Source organism: Enhydra lutris, unplaced genomic scaffold, assembly GCF_002288905.1.
Source record: "Enhydra lutris kenyoni isolate GAN:26980312 unplaced genomic scaffold, ASM228890v2 scaffoldscaffold18, whole genome shotgun sequence".
Lineage (NCBI taxonomy): Eukaryota > Metazoa > Chordata > Mammalia > Carnivora > Mustelidae > Enhydra > Enhydra lutris.
The window spans coordinates 23608200-23633332 of NW_019154102.1; the positions used below are offsets into that span (position 1 = coordinate 23608200).

Consider the following 25133-nt stretch of genomic DNA (forward strand, 5'->3'; position numbering starts at 1 on the left):
TTATTTTTTTAAACATATAATATCTTTTTATCCCCAGGGGTACAGGTCTGTGAATCGCCAGGTTTACACACTTCACAGCACTCACCATAGCACATACCCTCCCCAATGTCCACAATCCCACCCCACCAACCCCCCTCCCCCCATTAACCCTCAGTTTGTTTTGTGAGATTAAGAGTCACTTATGGTTTGTCTCCCTCCCAATCCCATCTTGTTTCATTTATTCTTCTCCTACCCCCTTAACCCATGTTGCATCTCCTCTCCCTCATATCAGGGAGATCATATGATAGTTGTCTTTCTCCGATTGACTTATTTCGCTAAGCATGATACCCTCTAGTTCCATCCACGTCGTCGCAAATGGCAAGATTTCATTTCTTTTGATGGCTGCATAGTATTCCATTGTGTATATATACCACATCTTCTTTATCCATTCGTCTGTTGATGGACATCTAGGTTCTTTCCATACTTTGGCTATTGTAGACATTGCTGCTATAAACATTCGGGTGCACGTGCCCCTTCGGATCACTACGTTTGTATCTTTAGGGTAAATACCCAGCAGTGCAATTGCTGGGTCATAGGGTAGTTCTATTTTCAGCATTTTGAGGAACCTCCATGCTGTTTTCCAGAGTGGTTGCACCAGCTTGCATTCCCACCAACAGTGTAGGAGGGTTCCCCTTTCTCCGCATCCTCGCCAGCATCTGTCATTTCCTGACCTGTTAATTTTAGCCATTCTGACTGGTGTGAGGTGGTATCTCATTGTGGTTTTGATTTGTATTTCCCTGATGCCGAGTGATGTGGAGCACCTTTTCATGTGTCTGTTGGCCATCTGGATGTCTTCTTTGCAGAAATGTCTGTTCATGTCCTCTGCCCATTTCTTGATTGGATTATTTGTTCTTTGGGTGTTGAGTTTGCTAAGTTCTTTATAGATTTTGGACACTAGCCCTTTATCTGATATGTCATTTGCAAATATCTTCTCCCATTCTGTCAGTTGTCTTTTGGTTTTGTTAACTGTTTCCTTTGCTGTGCAAAAGCTTTTGATCTTGATAAAATCCCAATAGTTCATTTTTGCCCTTGCTTCCCTTGCCTTTGGCGATGTTCCTAGGAAGATGTTGCTGCGGCTGAGGTCGAAGAGGTTGCTGCCTGTGTTCTCCTCAAGGATTTTGATGGATTCCTTTCTCACATTGAGATCCTTCATCCATTTTGAGTCTATTTTCGTGTGTGGTGTAAGGAAATGATCCAATTTCATTTTTCTGCATGTGGCTGTCCAATTTTTCCAACACCATTTGTTGAAGAGGCTGTCTTTTTTCCATTGGACATTCTTTCCTGCTTTGTCAAAGATGAGTTGACCATAGAGTTGAGGGTCTATTTCTGGGCTCTCTATTCTGTTCCATTGATCTATGTGTCTGTTTTTGTGCCAGTACCATGCTGTCTTGATGATGACAGCTTTGTAATAGAGCTTGAAGTCCGGAATTGTGATGCCACCAACTTTGGCTTTCTTTTTCAATATTGCTTTGGCTATTCGAGGTCTTTTCTGGTTCCATATAAATTTTAGGATTATTTGTTCCATTTCTTTGAAAAAAATGGATGGTACTTTGATAGGAATTGCATTAAATGTGTAGATTGCTTTAGGTAGCATAGACATTTTCACAATATTTATTCTTCCAATCCAGGAGCATGGAACATTTTTCCATTTCTTTGTGTCTTCCTCAATTTCTTTCATGAGTACTTTATAGTTTTCTGTGTATAGATTCTTAGTCTCTTTGGTTAGATTTATTCCTAGGTATCTTATAGTTTTGGGTGCAATTGTAAATGGGATGGACTCCTTAATTTCTCTTTCTTCTGTCTTGTTGTTGGTGTAGAGAAATGCAACTGATTTCTGTGCATTGATTTTATATCCTGACACTTTACTGAATTCCTGTACAAGTTCTAGCAGTTTTGGAGTGGAGTCTTTTGGGTTTTCCACATATAGTATCATATCATCTGCAAAGAGTGATAGTTTGACTTCTTCTTTGCCAATTTGGATGCCTTTAATTTCCTTTTGTTGTCTGATTGCTGAGGCTAGGACTTCTAGTACTATGTTGAATAGCAGTGGTGATAACGGACATCCCTGCCGTGTTCCTGACCTTAGCGGAAAAGCTTTCAGTTTTTCTCCATTGAGAATGATATTTGCGGTGGGTTTTTCATAGATGGCTTTGATAATATTGAGGTATGTGCCCTCTATCCCTACACTTTGAAGAGTTTTGATCAGGAAGGGATGCTGTACTTTGTCAAATGCTTTTTCAGCATCTATGGAGAGTATCATATGGTTCTTGTTCTTTCTTTTATTAATGTGTTGTATCACATTGATTGATTTGCGGATGTTGAACCAACCTTGCAGCCCTGGAATAAATCCCACTTGGTCGTGGTGAATAATCCTTTTAATGTACAGTTGAATCCTATTGGCTAGTATTTTGGCGAGAATTTTTGCATCTGTGTTCATCAAGGATATTGGTCTGTAGTTCTCTTTTTTGATGGGATCCTTGTCTGGTTTTGGGATCAAGGTGATGCTGGCCTCATAAAATGAGTTTGGAAGCTTTCCTTCCATTTCTATTTTTTGGAACAGTTTCAGGAGAATAGGAATTAGTTCTTCTTTAAATGTTTGGTAGAATTCCCCCGGGAAGCCATCTGGCCCTGGGCTTTTGTTTGTTTGGAGATTTTTGATGACTGTTTCAATCTCCTTACTGGTTATGGGTCTGTTCAGGCTGAAGATAGTAAATTTTATGTTGGGTGTATTTTACCACAATAAAAAAAAATTGGGAGGAAATGTAAAGATGGTTCAGAGAAAGGAATTTTAAAAGCCTCTAAGACACATGAAGAGGTTTTTTCTTTAATCCCACCTGTTTAATTACTGATGATGAAAATGAAGTCTCAGATTTCTTAACTGAAAATAAGGTTAACAGTTCCTCTCTCTCAGTTTTATCAATAAAATTGAATTAAAAGGAAAAAGACAGATACAGAGCACATATCATAATACTCTGCATGTAGCAGGTAGTGAATGCACAGCAGTTGCTGTTACAATCCAGAGAACTAAACTGCCTTCCTAAGGTCACACAGCCAGTCGGTGGCAGAATCTAACCTAGAATCCCAGTCTTTTGACCCTTAGTCCCTTGAAGTTTTATTGTATCAGTCTGGCCTATAGGTGTATGGCTAGAATCCTTTGTGGAGGCAGCTAATTTCCTGAAACTCTATATAAAACTGTTCTTTCTTTAGGTCTTTGTTCTGTATCTAGAGAATTAAGTGTGGCTACCATTTCTAAAGGGAATGCAAACATTTTGAAAGTCTTTCAGAATCTTCTCCTTTCTCCTTTTCAGAGTCCAGATGTCATTCAGAATTTGAAAATACTACCCATTCTGTCTTCAGGTCAGCCAAGTTTTACTTTCATCATCCAGTGCACCTACCAAGTGATCAAGATTTTTGCCATGAATCCTTAGGAAGGAGTGTTTTCATGAGACATTCTTGGAAAGATTTCTTTCAGCATCATCCAGACAAACAAAGAGAACACACTCGTCTTCCTTCACCTCACCAAAATGTGGAAAAGACGAAGGCAGATTATACCAGAATAGAGAGCCTCAGTATCAATGTAAACTTGGAAAACGAAGTGATGCATACTGCTAAAAGTCGGACTAGAGATTATCCAAAAAGTGACAAACTAATTAATGATCAAAAAAAGGATCATAAGGTCACCCCAGAGCCAACAGCTCAGCACAGTGTGAGTTTGAATGAACTCTGGAACAAGTATCAGGAGCGACAGAGGCAAAAGAAACCTCCTGAGTTCAGTGACAGGAAAGAACTATCCTTGGTGGAACGACTTGATCGTTTGGCTAAACTTCTTCAGAATCCCATCACGTACTCTCTCCGGACCTCTGAAAGCACACCGGATGATAGCAGAGGAGAACGAGATGTTAAGGAATGGAGTGGTAGACAGCAACAGCAGAAAAACAAGCTTCAGAAAAAGAAGCGGTATAAGAGCCTAGAGAAATTCCATAAAACTGCAGGAGAGCTTAAAAAAAGCAAGGTGCTTTCTACTCATCAAGCTGGGAAACCCAATCAGATCAAAATTGAACAGATTAAATTTGATAAGTATATCCTGAGAAAACAGCCAGGTTTTCATTGCAGAAACAACACTTATTCAGATTCTAGGCCCTCAGAAGAGAGTGAGCTGCTCACAGACACCCCCACCAACATTGTTTCCACCACCACTTCTCCGGTGGAATCAGATATGTTGACCCAAACAGATAGAGAGGTGACTCTGCATGAGAGGAGCAGCTCTATTTCCACCATTGACACTGCCCGACTGATCCAAGCTTTTGGCCAAGAAAGAGTTTGTCTGTCACCCAGGCGAATTAAATTATACAGCAGCCTCACCGACCATCAGAGGAGATTCTTTGAGAGGCGGAACAAGAAGAACAAGAAAGCACTGAATACGGCTCATCCCCAAATGACTTCTGAGCACACCAGAAGGAAACACATCCAGGTACATGGCTACAAATTCCATCTGGCAATGTGACTGCCTTTTTCATGGACTCTTTAGTTAAGCTTTGCACACAGGTGAAAAAAAAGCCAATTGCCCTTTCCTCACTATAACGTTTCTTACCAGCTGGAAAAGAGTGAGAAAGTGTAGTACAGTGCTATTGTGAGTTGTCATTCTTTTCATCGACACTCAGTTACGAATTACCCTTTGGACGAAGGGCTTTGCTACTAAATGCTTCAGAATCTGCAAAGTAAACCCCTGACACAGGGGACTGCACAGGGGACTGCCAGTGTCGGATGTTCTCCATTCCGACCAATAGTGCCTGGCTTTTTTTTATTCGTTCCTCCCTGTCTTTCAAGAAATTTTGAGGTGCTTTTAAACACATACACAGATACATACCCATATATACACTCACATACATACATAAGTAATACGGTAATGATTTTTTTGAGTAAATGAAGATTTAGAATGGTAGAAAATTAAACTGAAGCCAGGGAGGGGTGAGCTACAATGTGATTCTTAAAAATAAATAAATGAAGGGTTGGTAGTGATGGGAAGACAAGTTGAAGCCAGAGGAGAAGTCAATCAATATACCTATGGATATGGTTGCCAGAAGTAAGCCACAACTTTCACTCTATGTTTTCTCACATTTGGTGTTGCTAGAATTTTGTGATCAATTACGTAAGTCTGTAATATAAAAACAAACTAAATATTCAAAAGCGTTACAGATATTTCTTAAGACCTAAGAGAAATTTTTCTCATCTGTCCTCGTCAAGAAGGCACCATGGTATATAGAACAATCTTCAACAGCATCCTTACAAGAGATTCGGTAACAACACCCATAAGGTTAATATGACCTTAGGTTAGGGAGTTCGGTCAAGGTACATTTCCAGGGGTCAGCAAGCGCGGACTGTTACTTTAACCCGAGAATATAATTTAGGGTATCTAGAGCAGTGCTCTCCAAAGAAGGATGCTTGCAGAATGGGTCATTAGAGTATAGAAAGAGAGGTGTTAAAAAAAAAAGTTAGATGTATATTTTTCTCAACCTTTAAAAATTTATATTTCTCTATATCTTTTATAATATATGAGTACAGTCATAATTTATAACTTATAAATATCTAATTTGGTAATTTGTGCTCAAAAATACTTTATCCGTAGGACTACATGATTAAAAAATTTAGAGACTACTTGTCTAGAGGAAAGGAGGCACAAGACATTCAGATAGTTTGCCATAAATATTTCTCATAATTGAGTTTTGGTAGGTATTAAATGATAATGATTTACATTTACATGTGTAAATGGTACAATATGACCTTTTTTCTTTAAAGTAGGTGAAGAATTGGGAATGATATGGAGGAAGGCTTTTTGTTCCATTAGAGGAGATAGGGGAAAAAAATCGTGGTAGAGGGTTTTTTGTGTGTGGTGAAACACACACTTTACATAAAGCTTACAATTTAACCATTTTAAAGTGTACAGTTCAGTGGCACTGAGTTTCACAGTGTTTTACATTAGCACCACGATCTGGTTTGTGTACTCTTTCATGCCTCTAACGGACACTTCATAATCATTAAGCACTCACTCTCTGGTGCCTATTCTGTATATTTCATATAAATGAAATGATAGAGTATGTAACCTTTATGTCAGACTTCTATCACTTTAGCATATTTTTGAGATTCATCCATGTCCTAGCATGTATCAGTACTTTATTGTTTTTATGGCTGAATAGTATTTCATTGCATGTATATACTACATTTTATTTATCCATTCATCTGTTCATGGACATTGAGGTTGTTTCCATCTTTTGGCTACTGTAAAAGACAGAGCAGATAGGAACATTTGTATGTAAGTTTTTATTTAAACACCTATTTACAGTTCTTTTTGGGTATATACTTAGGAGTGGAAGTATTGGGTCATATGGTAATTCTGTGTTTAGCTTATTAATTAATTATCAAACTATTTTCCGCAGAGGATACACCATTTTATATTCCCACCAGTAATGTCTGAGGGTTCCAATTTCTCCATATTCACCAGCACTTTTTGTTTACTTAGTTTTGTGGCATTTTGTTGCCATGCTAGTAAGTATAAAGTGGTATCTCATTCGCGTTATTTTAATTGTGGTTTTGATTTGCCTTTCCCTTTCCTAATAGCTAATGACATTAAACATCTTTCTTTGTGCTTTTTGGCCATATATATGTTCTTTGGAGAAATGTCTGTTCAGGTGTTTGCCCACTTAAGTAGTTTATCTTTTTGTTTTTGAATTGCAAGAATTTTTTATATATTCTGGATTGTAGATTCTTTTTTTTTTTTTTTTTAAGATTTTATTTATCTGGGGACGCCTGGGTGGCTCAGTTGGTTGGACGACTGCCTTCGGCTCAGGTCATGATCCCGAGGTCCCAGGATCAAGTCCCACATCGGGCTCCCAGCTCCATGGGGAGTCTGCTTCTCCCTCTGACCTTCTCCTCGCTCATGCTCTCTCTCACTGTCTCTCTCTCAAATAAATAAATAAAATCTTTAAAAAAAAAAAAGATTTTATTTATCTGTTTGACAGAGACACAGTGAGAGAGGGAACAAAACCAGGGAGAGTCAGAGAGGGAGGAGCAGGCTTTCTTTAGAGCAGGGAGCCTGATGCAGGGCTTGATCCCAGGACCCTGGGATCATGTCCTGAGCTGAAGCCAGACACTTAATGACTGAGCCACCCAGGCACCCCTGGACTGTAGATCCTTATTGGATATGTAATTTGCAAATATTTGCTTCCACTCTCTGGGTTATCTTTTCACTTGCTTATTACTGTCCTTTGATGTGTAACAGTTTACCTTTGATGAAGTCCTATTTTTTCTTTTGTTGCTTGTGCTTTTGTTGTTTTATCTAAGAAACCATTACCAAATCCACAGTCTTGAAGATTTATCTCTATATTTTCTTTCAAGACTTTTTATACTTGTTAGCTCTTCCCTTTGCATATTTGATATATATTGGGTTAATTTTTATGTATGATATGACATCATTCTTTTCCACAGGGATATCCAGTTGTCCTAGCACCAGTAGTTAAAAAGACTTTTCTTTTCCCATTGAATGGTCTTGGCACTTTTGTCAAAAATCAATTGACGATAGATTTGAAGGTTTGTTTCTGAGCCCTCAGTTGTATTCCTTTGATCTACGTGCTTATCTGTATTCCAATACTGCAGTATTTTTGATAACTGTATCTTTGTAGTAAGTTTTAAAATTGAGATGCGTGAGTTCTCCAATTTTGTTCTTTTTCAAGACTACTTTGGCTATTCCGCTCCCTTGTATTTCCAAATGAATTTCAAAATCAGCTTTTCCATTTCTGCCCAAAGTTCATTGGGATTTTGGTATTAATTGCTTCAAATCTGTAGATTGGTTTAGAGTTTATTCCCATCTTAACATTAAGCTTTCCAGTCTGTGAATACAAAATGCCTGTCAATTTATTTAGGTTTTTAATTTCTTCTAGCAATGTTTTGTAGTTTTCATTGTCCAAGTCTTGCACCTTCATGGTTAAATTTATTCATATTTGATTTTCTTGTTCTCTTTCTTTTTTCTTAATTGTGGTAAAATACATATAACAGAATTTATTATCTTATCCATTTGTAAGTATGCAGCTTGGTGGTACTAGGTACATTCATATCACTGTGCAAACATTACCATCTTCCAGAACTCTTTTTCATCGTGCAGAACTGAAACTCTGTACCCACTCAAACAATTCCTCATTCCACCTTATGCTCAACCCCTGGCAGCCACCATTCTATTTTCTGTCTCTATGAATTAGACTACTCTAGGTACTTCATATAAATGAAATCATATATTATTTGTCTTGTAGGGTGATTTCATTTAGCAAAATATCCTCAAGGCTCATCCATTATGTAACATATAACAGGATTTTCTTATTTTTGAAGGGTGAATGATATTCCTGTGTACGATATGGCACATTTTGCTTATCCATGCAACTATCTATAGGCAGTTGGGTTACTCCATCTTTTGACTATTGTGAATAATGTTGCTGTGTGTATAAATGGTGTTTGTAGATATCTGGGTGTGCAAAAATATGGGTGTGCAAATATCTGTTCAAGAGCCTGCTTTTAGTTTAGGGGGTATATAGCCAGAAGTGGAATGGCTGAATCATATGATAATTCTATTTTTAATTATTTGAGGAGCCACCATACTGTTTTCCATAGCACCTGCACCCATTTTACAGTCCCACCAACAGTGCACAAGGGTTCCAATTTCTCCACATTCTTGCCAACACTTGTTATGTTTTTTTATAGCAGCCATCCTAAGGGGTGTGAAGTGGTATGTCATTGTGTTTCGATTTGTAATTGCCTAATGATTAGTGATGTTGAACATCTTAATGTGCTTATAAGCTGTTTGGATATCATCTCTGGACAAATATCTATTCTAGTCCTATGCCTGTTTTTTACTCAAGTTTGTTGTTGAGTCGTAGGAGTTCTTTATATATTCTGGATGTTAGCCTCTTCTACCTAATTTGTAATATTCTTTCTTACTCTGTGAATTGCCTTTTCACTCTGTTGATTTTGTCCTTGCATGCACAGGCATTCTTAGTTTAGATGTAATCCAGTTTGTCTATTTTTGCTTTTGGTGCCTGTGCTTTTGGTGTCATATCCAAGAAATCATTGCCAAATGCAGTGTCATTAAGGTTTTATTCTGTTTTCTTCTAAGAGTTTTTAATCCATTTTGAGGTAATTTTTTGTATATGGTGCAAAGTAAGTCTCCAACTTATTCTTCTGCATGTGGATATCTAATTGTTTCATCCCCATTTGTGGAAAAAGGACTTCCCCATTGAATGGTCTTGGCACCCTTATCAAAACTCATTTGACCATATATGTGAGGGTTTATTTCTGGGCTTTCTATTCTGTTGGCCCTTATGTCTTTCTTTATGCCAATACCATGCTGTCTTGGGTTTATTGTATATTGGTAATAAATTTTGAAATCAGAAAGTGTCAGACCTACAATTTTTTCTTCTTTTTCAAGAGTGTTTTGGCTATTCAGAGTCCCTTGAAATTCCATATTAATTTTAGTGAAGTTTTTCTTTTTGATGCTATTTTAAGTATAATTCTTTTCTTACATTGTTTACTGCTAGTATATAGATACATAATGAATTTTTGCATGTTGGTTTTGTAACTTTACTGAATTCATTTGTTAACTCCTAACAGTTCTCTTGTGGACTCTTTAAGATTTTCTGCATATAAGATCATGTCATCTGTGAATAGAGATAATATTACTTCCTCCTTTCCAATGTGGGTACCCACTATTTATTTTTCTTGCCTAATTGGTCTGACTAGAAATTCCAGATCAACAGTGTCAAATAGAAGTGGCAAAAGACATCATAGTCTTGTTCATGATCTTAGAAGAAAAGCATTTAGTCTTTCACCATTGAAAATGATGTTAGCTTTGGGTTTCATGATTTTTATCCTGTTAAGGAAGTTCCCCCTTTTTTTTCTTTTTTGTTGAGTAATTTTAACATAAAAGGGTTGTGGTTTTTGCCAGATGCATCAGCGTCTACTGGGATAATCACATGGGTCTTTTTTTACTTTTATTCTATTAATATGGTATATATTGATAATCATGTATTGAACCAACCTTGCATTCCTGTGATAAATCCTTAACTATTCCTTTGTCTTGATACATAATTCTTGTCATCTGCTACTATATTCACTTTGCTAGAATTTTGAAGAGGATTTTTGCATCTCTATTTCTAAATGATAATTAACCTATAATTTTCTTAAGATACGTTTGTCTGCTGCCTCATAGAATGAGTTAGGACATTGTTCCCTCATCGTCTATTTTTTGGATGAGTTTGGGAAGATCTAGTGTTAATAATTGATGCTTTCTTTAAATGTTTGGTAGAATTCATTAGTGAAGGCACTAGTCGTGCATTTTTCTTTGGGGGAATGTTTATTGATGATTCAGTCTCTTTGTTGTTTAAGTCTACTCAGATTTTGTTTCTCCTTGAGTCAGTTTTTGTAGTGTGTGTGTTTCTAAGAATTTATCCACCTCTGTTGTTTTCTAGTCACTATTTCATTTATCTCCACTCTAATCTTTATGATTTACTTCTGCTTCCTTTGGGTTTAGTTTGTTCTTTTTTTCCCAATTCCTTACAGTTTAAAGTTAGATTACTGATTTGAAATTACCATTTAATGTAAGCAATGAATCACTAAATCCTACACCCGAAACAGATATTACACTGTATGTTAACTAACTGGAATTTAAATAAAAACTTGGAAGAAAAAATTATGAAATTATTATTCTTTTTCAGTATAGGTGTTTACCACTATAAATTTCCTCTGAGCACTGTTTTTGTAGATAAGAATTTTTTTCTAAATTAAGCCTTTACTGCATTCCAAAGTTTTGGTATGTTTTCATTTTCATTCATCTCAAAGTATTTTCTAATTTCCCTTGTAATTTCTTTTTTGACCATTAATAGTTTGACCATTTAATTACCACACTTTTGTTTTCCAAATTTCTTTCTGTTATTGATTTCTAGTTTTAGTCCACTGTGGTCAAAGAATAAACTTTGTATTATTTCAGTCCTTTTAAATTTATTATGACTTGTTTTATAGCCTAGCATATGGTCTCTTGTGGAGAATTTTCACGTGCACTTGAGAGGACTGTGCTGTTGTTGGTTGGAGTGTTGTATATATATCTATTGGGTCTAGTTGTTTTATAGTGTTATTCAAGTCCTCTGTATCCTTGCTGGTCTTTTTTTTTTTTTTTTTTAAGATTTTATTTATTTATTTGACTGACAGAGATCACAAGTAGGCGCAGAGAAAGAGGGGGAAGCAGGCTCCCTGCTGAGCAGAGAACCCAATGCGGGGCTGAATCCCAGAATCTCGGGATCATGACCTGAGTCAAAGGCAGAGGCTTTAACTAACTGAGCCACCCAGGCGCCCCTCCTTACGTCTTTTATCTAGTTTTTCTATCATATTGAAAGTGATTTATTGAAGTCTGCTGCTATTAATATGGAACTGTTTCTTGACTCAGTTCTGTCCATTTTTGCTTCATGTTTTGAAGTTCCGTTGTCAGCTGTGTATGTCCATAATTGTTATATCTTCTTCATGGGTTGACCCTCTTATCAATAAATAATCCCCTGCTTTATCTCTTATAATGATTTTTAACTCAAAGTCTCTTTTTTCTGGTATTAGTAGAGCCACCCACCTTTCTTTTCATTACTACTATTTGCGTGGGATATCTTTTCCATCCTTTTACTTTCAAATACTGTGTCTTTGGATCTAAAATGAGTCTTTTTCAAAATGGAGGGAGATATGGGGGACAGCAAGGGGATGGCAGTTTGGGCTGTACATCTTTTGTGTGATTGGTTGAGGACCCTGTCCTTCTCTGGTGGGTGCTGTGGAGGGGCCAGAGCAGAATGACTTCATTCCATTAGTAACATCTGGTAAAAATGGTATGGCACCAATTACATTCCCAATATAGGCTTCCACACCCTGACATTTGCCAGGATAGATGTGTGATAAAGACAAGACAGACTTTCTGATAAAAACACATGGATTTCTTTCTCACCCAGAAGTCCTAACTGCATGGATTCTCGAAGTAGTGGCCTGGGATTGGAGGGTATTACCAGAACAACACACATATCTGACAGTTTCTGATGAAAGGAACTACTAGAGTAGCAGCAACAACAAATCCTGTTCTTGAGAATATGAGATTGAATCTAATTGAAATGGGCTAAAACATCAGTCGCACTCCATGTCATTTTAAATTACAATTGAGCCTTGAACAGCATGGATATGACCAACATAGGTATAAAATATCCACTTATATGCAGATTTTTTTCAATATAATTCTATACTGCAAATGTATTTTCTCATTTAATAATAACATTTTTCTTTTCTCTAGCTTTATTATAAGAATACAGTTTATAACATATATATAATATATATGATGTATAAAATATAGGTTAATCAACTGTTTATGTTATAAGGCTTCTGGTCAGTAGTAGGCTATTAGTTAATTTGGGTAGAGTCAAAGGTTAGACATGGATTTTCTGCTACCTTCAGGGGTCAGCACCCCTTTTTCCTGTGTTGTTCAAGGGTCAACTGTATAGGAAAACAGCCTCAGTGCAGGTGTCTGTATGACCCCATTAAATTGCCTTAGATGGGGAACCTGTGGCTCAGTCAGTTGAATGTCCCAACTCTTGATTTCAGCTCAGGTTCCGATCTCAGGGTCATGAGGTCAAGTCCCTGTCTGGCTCTGTGATCAGCAGAGAGTCTGCTTGAGATTTTCCCTCTGCTCCTCCCCTCCCAAAACAAATAAATCTTTAAAAATATTTTACCTTAGTTTTTGAAATGAATGAATTAATGAAGTCTTTTTTAGATGACACATAAGTGGATCTTGTTTTTTCAAATCCATTTTGCCATCTCTACCTTCTAATTGGAGAGTTTAATCTGTTTACATTTAAAATAATTACTGATAGGAAAGGACTTACTTTGGCAATTTTGCCATTTGTTTATGTCTTATATAATTTTTTTCTTTTTCAATTCCTCTATTCCTGCCTTCCTTTATATTTAACTGATGTCCTGTAGTGAACCATTTTGATCCCTGTCTCATTTCCTTTCCTTTATATTTATTTTCATAGTACTTACCTTGGGGATACAATTAATATCTTACATATATAACATAGTATATAACATGAAATGATACCAATCTAGCTTAAATAATATACAAAAACTCCCACTTTATGTATCTCTTGGCCTCTCACCCTTTTATTTATTTTTTAAGACTTTGTTATTTTTTCAGATTTGATTTATTTATTTGAGAGAGCATGAGCTGGGGAGGGGCAGAGGGAGAGGGAGAAGCAGACTCCCCACTGAGTAGGGAGCCCGATGCAGAGCTCAATCCCAGGATCCCAGGATCTTGACCTGAACCAAAGGCAGATGCTAAACTGACTGAGCCACCTAGGCACCCCTGCCTCTTACCCTTTTAATTGTTGCATTCACAGATTACATCTTTAGACTTTCTGTACCCATTAACATAGATTTATAATTATTTTTTTGCATTTGTCTTTTTTTTTTTTTTTTTTTTTTGAGAAAGAGAATGTTTGTGCTTGTGAGTTGGGGAGGGGCAGAGGGAGAGAGAGAGAGAGAGAATCCCAAGCAGACTCCACACCTAGCATGGAGCCCAAGATGGGGCTCTGTCTCATGACCTGAGCCAATATCAAGAGTTGGACACTTAACCAACTGAGCCACCTAGGTGCCCCTATACATTTGTCTTTAAAATCTTATAGGGAAAGAAAAGGGAGTTACAAACCAGAAGTACAATATTACTGACCTTCATATTTACCTATGTATTTACATTTGCCAGTGTTATTTCTTCATAGGGCATCATATGGTTTTATTGCTTCACATGGCTTCACATGTTGCCTCTTGTTCTTTCATTTCAGCCTGAAGGAGTCCCTTTAGCATTTCTTGTAGGGCAAGTGTTCCAGTAATGAATTCTTTCAACTTTTGTTTATCTGGGAGTATCTTAATTTCACCTTCATTCTTGAAAGATAGTTTTGCCAGACACAGATTTATTTTTTCAGATTTTCACACCCCTTTAAATGTCATCCTACTGCCTGTTGGCCTCCAACATTTCTTATGAGAAAGTGACAGTTAAACTTACTGATGATCCCTTCTATGTTATGAGTCTCTTCACTCTTACAGCTTCAGGGTTCTTTCTTTGACTTTTAAGAGTTTGATTATTATGTGTCTTGGTGTGGAGCTTGTCCTACTAGTTCATTGAACTACTTCAATTTTAGATTCATGTCTTTTATCAAATTTGGGGAGTTTCCAACCATTATTTCTTCAGATACTCTTTTTGACTCTTCCTATCTCTCTTATCCTTTTGACACTCCCACCATCCATGTTATGTAAGCTCCTATGCTATTCTATAAGTTTCTTAGACTCTGTTCATTTTCCTTTATTCTGTTTTTATTCTGTCCCTCAGACTGGATAATTTCATTTATCTTACTCTCAAATTCATGGATTCATCTATCTATTCAAATATGCTGTTGAACTACTCTGGTGAATTTTTCATTTCAGTTATTTTACTTTGCAGCTTCATAATTTCTATTTGTTTCCTTTTTATTTTTCTTTATTGGTAATCTGTATTTGGTAAAACATTCTCCTTGTTTATTTATCCATATTTTCCTTTAGCTCTTCAAGCATATTTAGGGTATATTTAGTTGATATAAAGTCTTTGTATAGTTTAAAAAAAAAAGTCTCTGTATAGTAAGTCCAGTGTCTGTGCTTCCTGGTGCGAAGTTTCTGTCATTTTTTTTCCTTGTAAGTGTCCCACACTTTCTTGTTTGGATGTCTTGTAATTTTGGGTTGAAAACCTGACATTTTGAATATCATGATGTGGTAACTCTGGATATCAAATTATCCTTCCAACTCCGTAGGGTTTGTTGTTACTGTTTGTTGTGGGTTAAAGTTGTTGGTATGTTTAGTGACCTTTTTTTTTTTTTTTTTTGGTTTAGTGACTTTTCTAAACTATTTTTATACAGATTGTACTTTTGGTCTCTGATATCTCTGTTTCTTTAGTTCATTAGTCAGTTGTCTGACAGATTGCCTTAAGTGCCTGGAATCAAGAGAAAGCAAAAAAGAAAGAAGGAAAGAAAGGGGGTGGGATTTCCCCAGCTTTTTGTAGATTATCTTTGTATTAGGTACTCCAGTGCTTAGATAGGCCATTTATAACTCTGCCTTAGTCAAATTTCCAGCTTGCACTGAACCTGTAGCTCAGCCAATTGTAAAACCTTATAGTCTTCTTAGGTCTTTTCTGCACATGCATTCCGCCCTGTGCATGCACTTTCTAGTTTCCCTGGGGCTCATGGGAGATTTTCAAAACCCCATTTCCCCAAAATTCTCACTGTTTTTCTCCCTGGCTTTAGTGTGCCTGGGGTTTCAACCAACTTTTATTGATTGATTGATTGATTGATTGATCGCCCTATGCAGTAATGCCTTTTTCACTTAGTTTTCAGTTTTTTCAAGGAAATCCTGTCCTTTAAAATGCCCTAAAAGAGTTCCAAGTTTAGTGAAACGAAGATAGGCCCACTTGTGTCAGTCCTTTAGGGAATACCCAGGCAGGTTCAAAGAAGCAATTCCTTGGGAAAAACAGACTCTGTGCTTCCTTTGGAAGCAGGTACCTATACTGTGAATGCAGGCTACTGTCTTTAATGCCATGCCTGGGAAAGGTAAGTTAAAAGCCACAAAGCTCACCTATCTTGTTTAGGTGGCCTTGCTCTTGCTTAAGTTTTCACTTAATTGCCATAAACCTTTGACTATCTTCTAGAATTCTGATGAGGTTGATTTTTTGACAGTTCTTGCCAGGTTTTTTGGTCCCTGGAGGTCCTTATTCTCCTGATTTTGCTAACATCCCTCCAAGGTAGTTTTATACCCTTCCCACAACAGCTACTGTTCCTGTTTCCTGGGTCTGCATGCACTATAATAGACATTTGAATAAACTCTTCTTTTTCCTGGTGGAGTTTATAGAGAAATAGCAAGAAGGTGCAGAGTTCCCCAATTTCTATAGCTCTCAAGGGCTTCACATTCTTTCCAGTGTATACTTGAGCTCCATTTAATCCAGTCTCCATCCTTCTTAATATTGTCCAGTTGTATCTCTTCCAGATGATCTGGTGCTCATGTCTCACGTCTCCCTGCAGGCAACAGTTTCTCCTTAGTAAGATTTTGGGCCAAGGTTGACCTGTGACCTCAACTTTCTGATGGCTTCAAGGAAGTCATGAACTTAAAATTAATACACTTTTGTTGGTGGTGGTAGTAGTGGCGGTGGTGGTGCTGACGGTGGTGGTGTTATAAGAATGGAGGGCTGCTTTATCTGACTGTCTAGATCCCTAAATGGAAAAAATATATGTGTATATATATTAGATTTAAGTTTGTAGTATTTGTATTAGTAGTATATTCTAGATGTTCTATAATTATAGCTTTGGATTTCCTGTTTGACCCAAAAAGAAAGTTTAGGGAATAATTTTTTTTTTAATTAAAATTATTAAAGTTGGCTTTATTGTCACTACATATGAACTTATAGTTTTAAAGTATTGTGATCAGAGATTGTACTCCGTTCTATTTCTGTTTTAAGCATATTATAGAGATCTTCTTTGTGGCTTAATGTATGAACAACTACTTGAGGGGTATTGTAAAAGAGGTGGAGTCTCCATATAGAGTATGACATTCCAGTTGTATCCAGTAATTCACCTTTATTAATTATATTTTTCCCAAATACTGGTTTCTTTGGTCTGTTAAGGACTTTAAAGAGTGTACTTAGGGTACGTTGCTGGCTCAGTCAGCAGAGCATACGACTCTTGACCTTGGGAGTTCAAGCCCCACATTGGATGTAGAGCTTACATTAAAAAAAAAAAAAGCTGCAGTGTTGCCATGCACAAGAGTTGGATAGACACACAAGCTTAAAATATTGATGGTAAATAAATGGGAGTTGGCAAAAAAGTTCTTTTTTTTTTAAGTAATTATCATATGGTTTCACTTATTTGTGGAGCATTAGGAATAACACCAAGGACATGGGGAGATGGAGAGGAGAAGGGACTTGGGGGAAATTGGAGGGGGAGACAAACCATGAGAGACTGTGGACTCTGAGAAAACTGAGGGTTTTGGAGGGGAAGGGGTGATAGGTTGGGTGAGCCTGATGGTGGGTATTGTGGAGGGCATGTATTGCATGGAGCACTGGGTGTGGTGCATAAACAATGAATTCTGGAACACTGTGACAGCATTTAAAAGGTATTGTTTTGGTGGGTAAAAAAAAAAGTATATTTGAAGGTTGATTTGTCTTAATGGTAATTAACGGTTTATATGTATATGTTTATTTTATGTCTGGCACATAAACATTCGTGATACTTTTTTATTCACTGTGAATTATACCATAAATCATACAAAGTAAGTTTTATTTTCCATTTTTAATGTTTTACCTTTGATTCCACTTCAGTAAAATTTTTAAGACTTTACATTTGCCCAGTTGCTCTTTGCCTGTCCTTCTACCTTTAGCCTTTCTGGGTCACTTTGCTCAAGTCTAAGTAACATCTAGTTAAATTTAACTTTTTTCCCCAACAAATTTGAGCATTCTTCTTTTGGGGTAAATTTATTCTACTTAACTGTGAGGTTATAACAAATACGTTTGGGTTAAATTTTATTATCCTTATTTTTTTCCTGTTCTGATATGTTTATTATGCAAAATTCCATTTCAGACCAAGGCAAGTGAACTTTTTAATGTGGTTTTAAAAAAAAAGTGACAAAAAAGTTATCATCTTAACCATTTTTAGAAATGTAAAATTCAGTAGTATTAAGTATATTAACATTGTCATGAAACAGATCTCCAGAATTTTTTCATATTGTAATAAGGAAAATCTATACCCATTAAATAACAACTCTCCCTTTCCCCCACCCTGAGCTCCTGGTTCTACTTGATTTTAGATAACTTCATATAAGTGGAATCACAGAGTATTTGTCTGTGGAATCACAGAGTATTTGTCTTTTAGTAACAGGCTTACTTTACTTAGCATAATGTCTTCAAGGTTCATCTATGTTGTACCATGTGACAGGATTTTTTTTTTATATTTTTATTCATTTATTTAACAGAGGGAACACAAGCAGGGGGAGTGGGAGAGGGAGAAGCAGGCTTCGCCCTGATGCAGGGCTCAATCCCAGGACCCTGGGATCATGACCTGAGCTGAAGGCAGACACCCAATGACCGAGCCACCTAGGTGCCCCAGGATTTTCTTACCTTTTAAGGCTGAATAATCCATTGTATGTATATACCACATTTTGTTTATCCATTCATCCCTCAGTGGACATTTGGGTTGCTTCCACCTCTCAGTTATTGTGAATAATGCTGCTGTGAACATGGTTATGCAAATATGTCTTCAAGACCTTGCTTTCAATTTTTTTATTAATTATTTTTATTAATATATAATGTATTATCTGCCCCAGGGGTCAGTTCTTAAGGACATGTATCTGCAGGTGGAATGGTTGGATCATATGGTAATTCTACTTTTAATGTTTTGAGGACCCACCATACTTTTCCACAGCAGCTGCACCATTTTATAGTGTCCTATACTGTCCGTCCAAACAGTTCACAAGAGTTTCGGTATCTCCATATCCTTGCCAAAACTTATTTCCTGGTTGTTGTTGCTGTTGCTGTTCTTGCTGTTACTGTTGTTGTTGTTCTATAGTACCCATCTTAGTGGGTATGCAGTGGTATTTCATTGTGGTTTTGATTTGCGTTTCTGGTGATTGGTAATGTTGGGCATCTTTTCATGTGCTTGTTGACCATTTGTACATCATTGTTGGAGAAATGTCTATTCAAGTCCTTTGCCCATTCTTGAATCAGGTTACTTATTTTTTGGCCATTGAGTTGTAGTTCTTTATATATTCTGGTTATTAACCCCTTATCAGATAGATAATTTTTTAAGTTTTTCTCCCTTTTTACCTTATTGATTGTGTCCTTTGATGCACAGATATATTTAATACTGATACAATCCCTGTAGTCTGTTTTTACTTTTGTTGCCTATAATTTTGGCTGACATATCCAAGAAATCATTACCAAGTCCAGCACCATGAAACTTTTCCCCTGTGTGTTCTTTTTAAGAGTTTTATGGTTTTAGGTCTTATGTTTAGGTCTTTAATCCATTTTGAGTTAATTTTTCTAGATGGTGTAAAGTAAGGTTCAACTTCATTCTTGCAAATGATATCTAGTTTTCCCCACACTGTTTGTTGAAGAGAAATTTCCCCTTTGAGTCGTCTTGGCATCAAGAGTCAAAGATCCTTTGACGATAGATCATTTGACCATATACATGAGGATTTCTTTCTAGGCTATTCTAGTCCATTGAAGTCCATTGTTACATTACATTACATTACATTACTAACTGTTACATTACTGTACCATACTGTACTGTAATATGTAATAGCTTAGAAAGAAATCCTCAGTACTGTTATAGTACTGTACCATACTGTACTGTACTGTAATATGTTTTGAATTCAAGAACTGTGAGTCCTTTAGCTTTGTTCTTTTTCAAAGTTGTTTTGGTTCTTTAGGGTATTTTATCATTTTTAATGATTTCCTACTGTTTCCAGTCTTCTTTTGTTCATTGCTATATGATTTTGAGTTGAATTTTTTTTTTCATTAGTTTCAGAAGTAGAATTTAGTGGTTCATCAGTTGCATATAACACCCAGGGCTCATTACATCAAGTGCCCTCCTTACTGCCCATCACCCAGTTACCCCTTCTCCCTACCCACCTTCCCTCCAGCAACCCTCAGTTTCCTAGAGTTCAGTGTCTATTGAATTGTTTTTCTGATAACTTATAGCAGCCAGGTAATCTCATTAAATACTGTGTTTAAACCACTTAACAGTATCTACTTATTCCATCATATGAAAAATTAAGAAACTGGTTGTACTTCTCCTACTTCTTCCCACCCACTAACACACAGTACTTCCCCCACAACCTACCAATATTATATTTTGTAAATTTTGTCTTAGTTCATTATTGTAATATTACTAATACGTTGACTACCTTTATTTTCAAGGATTATAACATATTACTTCCATATTGTAAGCAAAATCACCATTTTATATTATGTTCTAAAATACAGGGCCAGTATTTACCAAGAGCCTTTTCATGTAACTATTTTTTAATGAGTCTGCTAATTTAAATAATTCTGTTTAGATTATTTTATTTTTTTTAAGATTTTATTTATTTATTTGACAGAGATCACAAGGAGGCAGAGAGGCAGGCAGAGAGAGAGGAAGGGAAGCAGGCTCCCTGCTGAGCAGAGACCCCGAAACAGGGCACGATCCCAGGACCCTGAGATCATGACCTGAGCCAAAGGCAGAGGCCCAACCCACTGAGCCACCCAGGTGCCCTAGTTAGATTATTTTAAACAGTTGTTCAGGAATAAGCATTTCTTTAGTTCTTACAATTTGAGACTATCTTTCTCTTATCTTTATGTAAGAAAACAACTTCATTGGATGTAAGACTTTTGGATAATAATCCTTTAATTCAGAATTCTGTCCATTCTCTCCCCTTTTCTGGGCACAAGCATTTAATGTTTCTGTATCAGAGGCAACCCTGATATATTTTTCCCTGTGGTGTCCTGGATTTTCATTCCTGTCTCAGTATTGGTCAATCTCTATTAATTTTTTTCTATTAATTTTTTAAAATTCACTTGCTGTGCAGTTTACTTTTAAATATATAATTCAGTGCTTTTTAGTATTTTCTTTGAAGACTACCCAACCATCACCACTAAATCCAGAACATACTTGTCACACCAAAAAGAAACCCTATGTCCATTAATGGTCATTTCTCAGCCCCTCCTACTTCTCCCCACTCTGCAGCCATTAATCTACTCTCTGTATCTGTGGATTTTCCTTTTCAGTACATTTCATAAAAATGATTCATGTGATATGTGGCCTTTTGTGTCTGGTTTCTTTCACTAAACGTACTTTCAAGTTTCATCCATTTCATTGCATGAGTCAATACTCATTGCTTCTTAGAGGTAAATAATATTACATATACAACATTTTGTTTATTCGTGAGTTGATGGACATTTGGATTGTTTCTGTTTTTTTTTACCATTATGAAAAATGTTGCTATAAGCATTAATATACAAGTTTTAAGATTTTATTTATTTGAGAGAGAGAGAGAGCACAAGGAGGAGGAGGGGCAGAGGGAGAAGCAGGCTCCCTGCTAATAAGCAGGGAGCCCAACGCAGGGCTTAATCCCAGGACCCTCGGATCTTGACTTGAGCGGAGGGCAGATGCCTAATCAACTGAGCCACCCAGGTGCCCCAATATACAAGTTTTTGTGTGGACATTTTTTTTTCAATGTTCTTAGATATATACTTAGTAATAGAATTGTTGGACAATATGGTAGCTCCCTGTTTAATCTTTTGAGTGACTACACCATTTTACATTCCCACCAGGATCACATTCCAGTTTCTCTACATCCTGGTCAACACTTGTTATTGTCTGTCTTTTGATTATAACCATCCTAATGACTATGAAATGGTATCCCATTGGGGTTTTAATTTGCATTTCCATAATGACTTGATTTTTGAACATCTTTTCTTATACTTACTGGCCTCTTTATATCTTTTTTAGAGAAATGTCTATTCAGATCTTTAAAAAAGGACTATTTGGGTTTTAAAATTGGGTTATTTGTGTTTTATTACTGTGTTATATTTCTTTATTCTTTTTAAAGTTTTTTTAAAGATTTATTTGTCACAGAGAGAGGGAGAAGACAAGCAGGGGGAGCAGCAGGCAGGAGGAGAAGCAGATTCCCCACTGAGCAAAGAGCCCAATGCAGGACTGGATCCCAGGACTTTGGGAACACTACTTGGGCCAAGGGCAGACGTTCCAGGCATCCCACTTTTTTTAAAGTTTTTATTTTTTTTTCAGTTAACCTACAGTGTAATATTAGTTTTAGGTATACAATATAGTGATTCAGCACTTCTGTACTTCACCCAGTGCTTATCACAGCAAGTTCCCTCCTTAATCCCCATCACCCATTTAACCCATCCCCCGCAGCTGCCTCCCTCTGGTAACCATCAGTTTGTTCTCTGTAGTTTCTGTATAGTTTTACAGTCTGTTCCTTGGTGTACCTCTCTTCCCCCCCCCCTTTGCTCATGTGTTTTGTTTCTTAAATTCCACATGTGAATGGTATTTGTCTCTCTCTGATTGACTTATTTCACTTAGCATAATACTCTCCCACTCCACTCATGTCATTGTAAATGGCAGAGTTTCGATCTTTTTCATGGTTGAGTAATATTCTGTTATACACACACATTCTTTATCCATTCTTCAGTCAGGAGACACTTGGGCTGTTTCCATAATTTGGCTATTGTTGATAATGCTGGTATAAACATCGAGGTGCATGTATTCTCTTGAATTTGTGTTTTTATATTTTAGGGGGTAAATACCCAGTAGTGCAATTACTGGATCTTAGGGTAGTTCTTTTTTAACTTTTTTAACTTTGAGAAGCCTCCATACTGTTTTCAACAGTGGCTGCGTTAGTTTGTATTCCCACCAACAGTGCAAGAGGGTTCCTCTTTCTCTGCATCTTCATCACCTATTGTTTCTTGCGTTGTTTTTAGCCATTCTGACACATGTGGGGTGATCTCTCTTTGTAGCTTTGATTTGCATTTCCCTAATGATCAGAGGTGTTGCAAATGGCAGCGTGGGTCTTTTCATGTGTCTGTGGGCTATCCATAACTCTTCTTGGGAAATGTGTCTATGTTTCTGCTTTGCATTTTAGGAGACTTTTTCAATCTAATCTACCCCACTGGCTAAGTTTTCTTTTTTTTTTTTTTTTTATAAAATGTCTGTCTTCTATTGCAGTGGTATAATGCTATTATTTTTGTCCTGAGTTGTTTTTTTTTTTTTTTTTTTTTAGTGACTGCTCTTGGTTCTCCCAACACAGAGATATACTTACGAATTTTTTTGACAAGTTGTGTTAATTTTGTCAACTGCCTTTTAATCTTATATTGCCTTAGTTTATCTTGGATCTATTTTATTAGGTCTATGATCTTTTTAATTTTCTCTAGAGTGAGAGTACAAATTATTTATTGGCTGAAATGGGTAAACTTTCTTGCAAAATAAATTATCTTTTTTTTCCCTTCCTCCTGCTTTAATGCTAGAAAATATTTACATATCTTTGTTTTTGTTTTCAGATTGCTTGTCTTTGTCTCTGAACAATTGTGTGGAAACCATTTATTTGCCCACAAAGAATGTGGTTGAATTCTCGATACTGTTTTACCTGTTTGTAAGATACTGCTTTGAATCCTCTTCCCAGGACATGAAATGGAATGCTAATTGTGTATTTCTTATATTTCTTTTGCCCCTCAAATTTGGGGAAAGTCAGGGAGATCGATAGATAATTATCTAGGACTCTGCCCAGCTACAGCAGGTGACATTTTCTTTGCCATTGTTAGGAAATTCAGAAACGGTGGACCACCTTACCAAGTGTGGAAATAAAGTATTTAATTCTGTGGGATATGCCCTTGGAGTTTTGTTATTGTACTATTTTGGGGTCAGCTAGTGACTGTTTTCATGGCATTGTCATGTAGGCAGTGATATGGCTAGGGCCTTATTTTTTTCTAGCAAGTGTTAGTAATGCAACTAAGGTATTTATACTGAAGAGATTATTTCCCAGATCTTTTTCTGACTTCTTGGCCAGAAGAGGGTATATAGTAAGTCATTCTGGCTATGGCAGAAGGTGCTATTTTTTTCACTAAGACATATCTCCAGTTGGAATATTTTTCTTCTGAGCCACTTGTTGCCTCAGTCCTTCTCTGAGGTATCAGTATAGCATTTTTAATTTAATTGATTCTCCTTTTACCCTTCTTCATGATCCTTTGTGTTGGAAGAGCTTTGTGATGGCTCCTTAAATTTGGTCTTTTTCTCCAGTGTTTCTGGAATTTTGTGGTATCAGTTGAGGGTTTTCCCTAGCTTCTGAATATTCTTTTCACTTTTTGTTTGTATCTTTCAGTTATGGAAGAAGAGGTTCATTAAGAGTATCTCTGTGCTGCCATATTTTCTAAAATCCATTCATCTCTTTTCTCAGTGTTTTCTCTTTCTCTCTCATATTCAGTTTCTTCCTTTTCTATAGATTCCTTCCTCTCAACTAGAACCATGCTTATGTCTTTCCTCATCACAGAGTGTGGAGGACTTGCCTATCAGGCAATGTAGAGAGAAATAATAGTCAAAAAATGAAATCATACCATATATATTGTTTTGAAGCTCTATGCTTAATATATCATAGACATCTTTTTATTTGTTTATTTTAATTATTTTATTTATTTTAATAAATACAGATATGTAGTCATTTTTAATGGCTTTATGGGTTTCATTATATAGGTATAATATTTATCTCATTAGTTCCCTAATGGCAGGTATTTAATTTGTTTAGAATTTTTTTAAAAGATTTTATGTATTGGGCGCCTGGGTGGCTCAGTGGGTTAAGCCGCTGCCTTCGGCTCAGGTCGTGATCTCAGGGTCCTGGGATCGAGTCCCACGTCGGGTTCTCTGCTCGGCAGAGATCCTGCTTCCCTCTCTCTCTCTCTGCCTGCCTCTCCATCTACTTGTGATCTCTCTCTGTCAAATAAATAAATAAAATCTTTTAAAAAAAAATAAATAAATAAAAGATTTTATGTATTTATGTGAGAGAGCAGGAGCAGAGGGAATAGGCAGGGGGAGAAGCAGGCTCCCTGCTGATTAGGGAACCCAATGCAGGACTCAGTCCCAGGACCCTGGGATCATGACCTGAGCCCAAGGCAGCCACTTAACTGACTGAGCCACCCAGGTGCCCTTTTTGAATTTTTATCATAATCTGCACTTTGATGAGTAGTCTTGTTATATCTTTATGAATTTTTCTGTTTCCTCTAGTTACACTTCTAAACATGAGATTTCTGGGAATTAAAAGTGTTTAATCCACACTGATAAGGTGTTCTCCTTAAATGTTGAATTATTATTTGTTCACCAGTAATGAAAAATTATAACTTGGTCAATACCTTCTGGTAGCATTCTTGTTAATATTTGCCCCAAATAAGCCGTAAATATGGTGTTTATTCTTGTCCATACTTC

The 25133-nt window shown here is 36.7% G+C and overlaps 1 protein-coding gene across 1 annotated transcript in view; it reads left to right on the forward strand.

Moving 5' to 3' along the window:
- Positions 1–25133, forward strand: part of LOC111148005 (ALMS1, centrosome and basal body associated protein) — a 217390-nt gene that overhangs the window by 174975 nt on the left and 17282 nt on the right. Inside the window, 1 exon segment of the mRNA XM_022504335.1 lies at positions 3348–4510. Coding sequence (XP_022360043.1) covers positions 3348–4510 — 1163 coding nt within the window.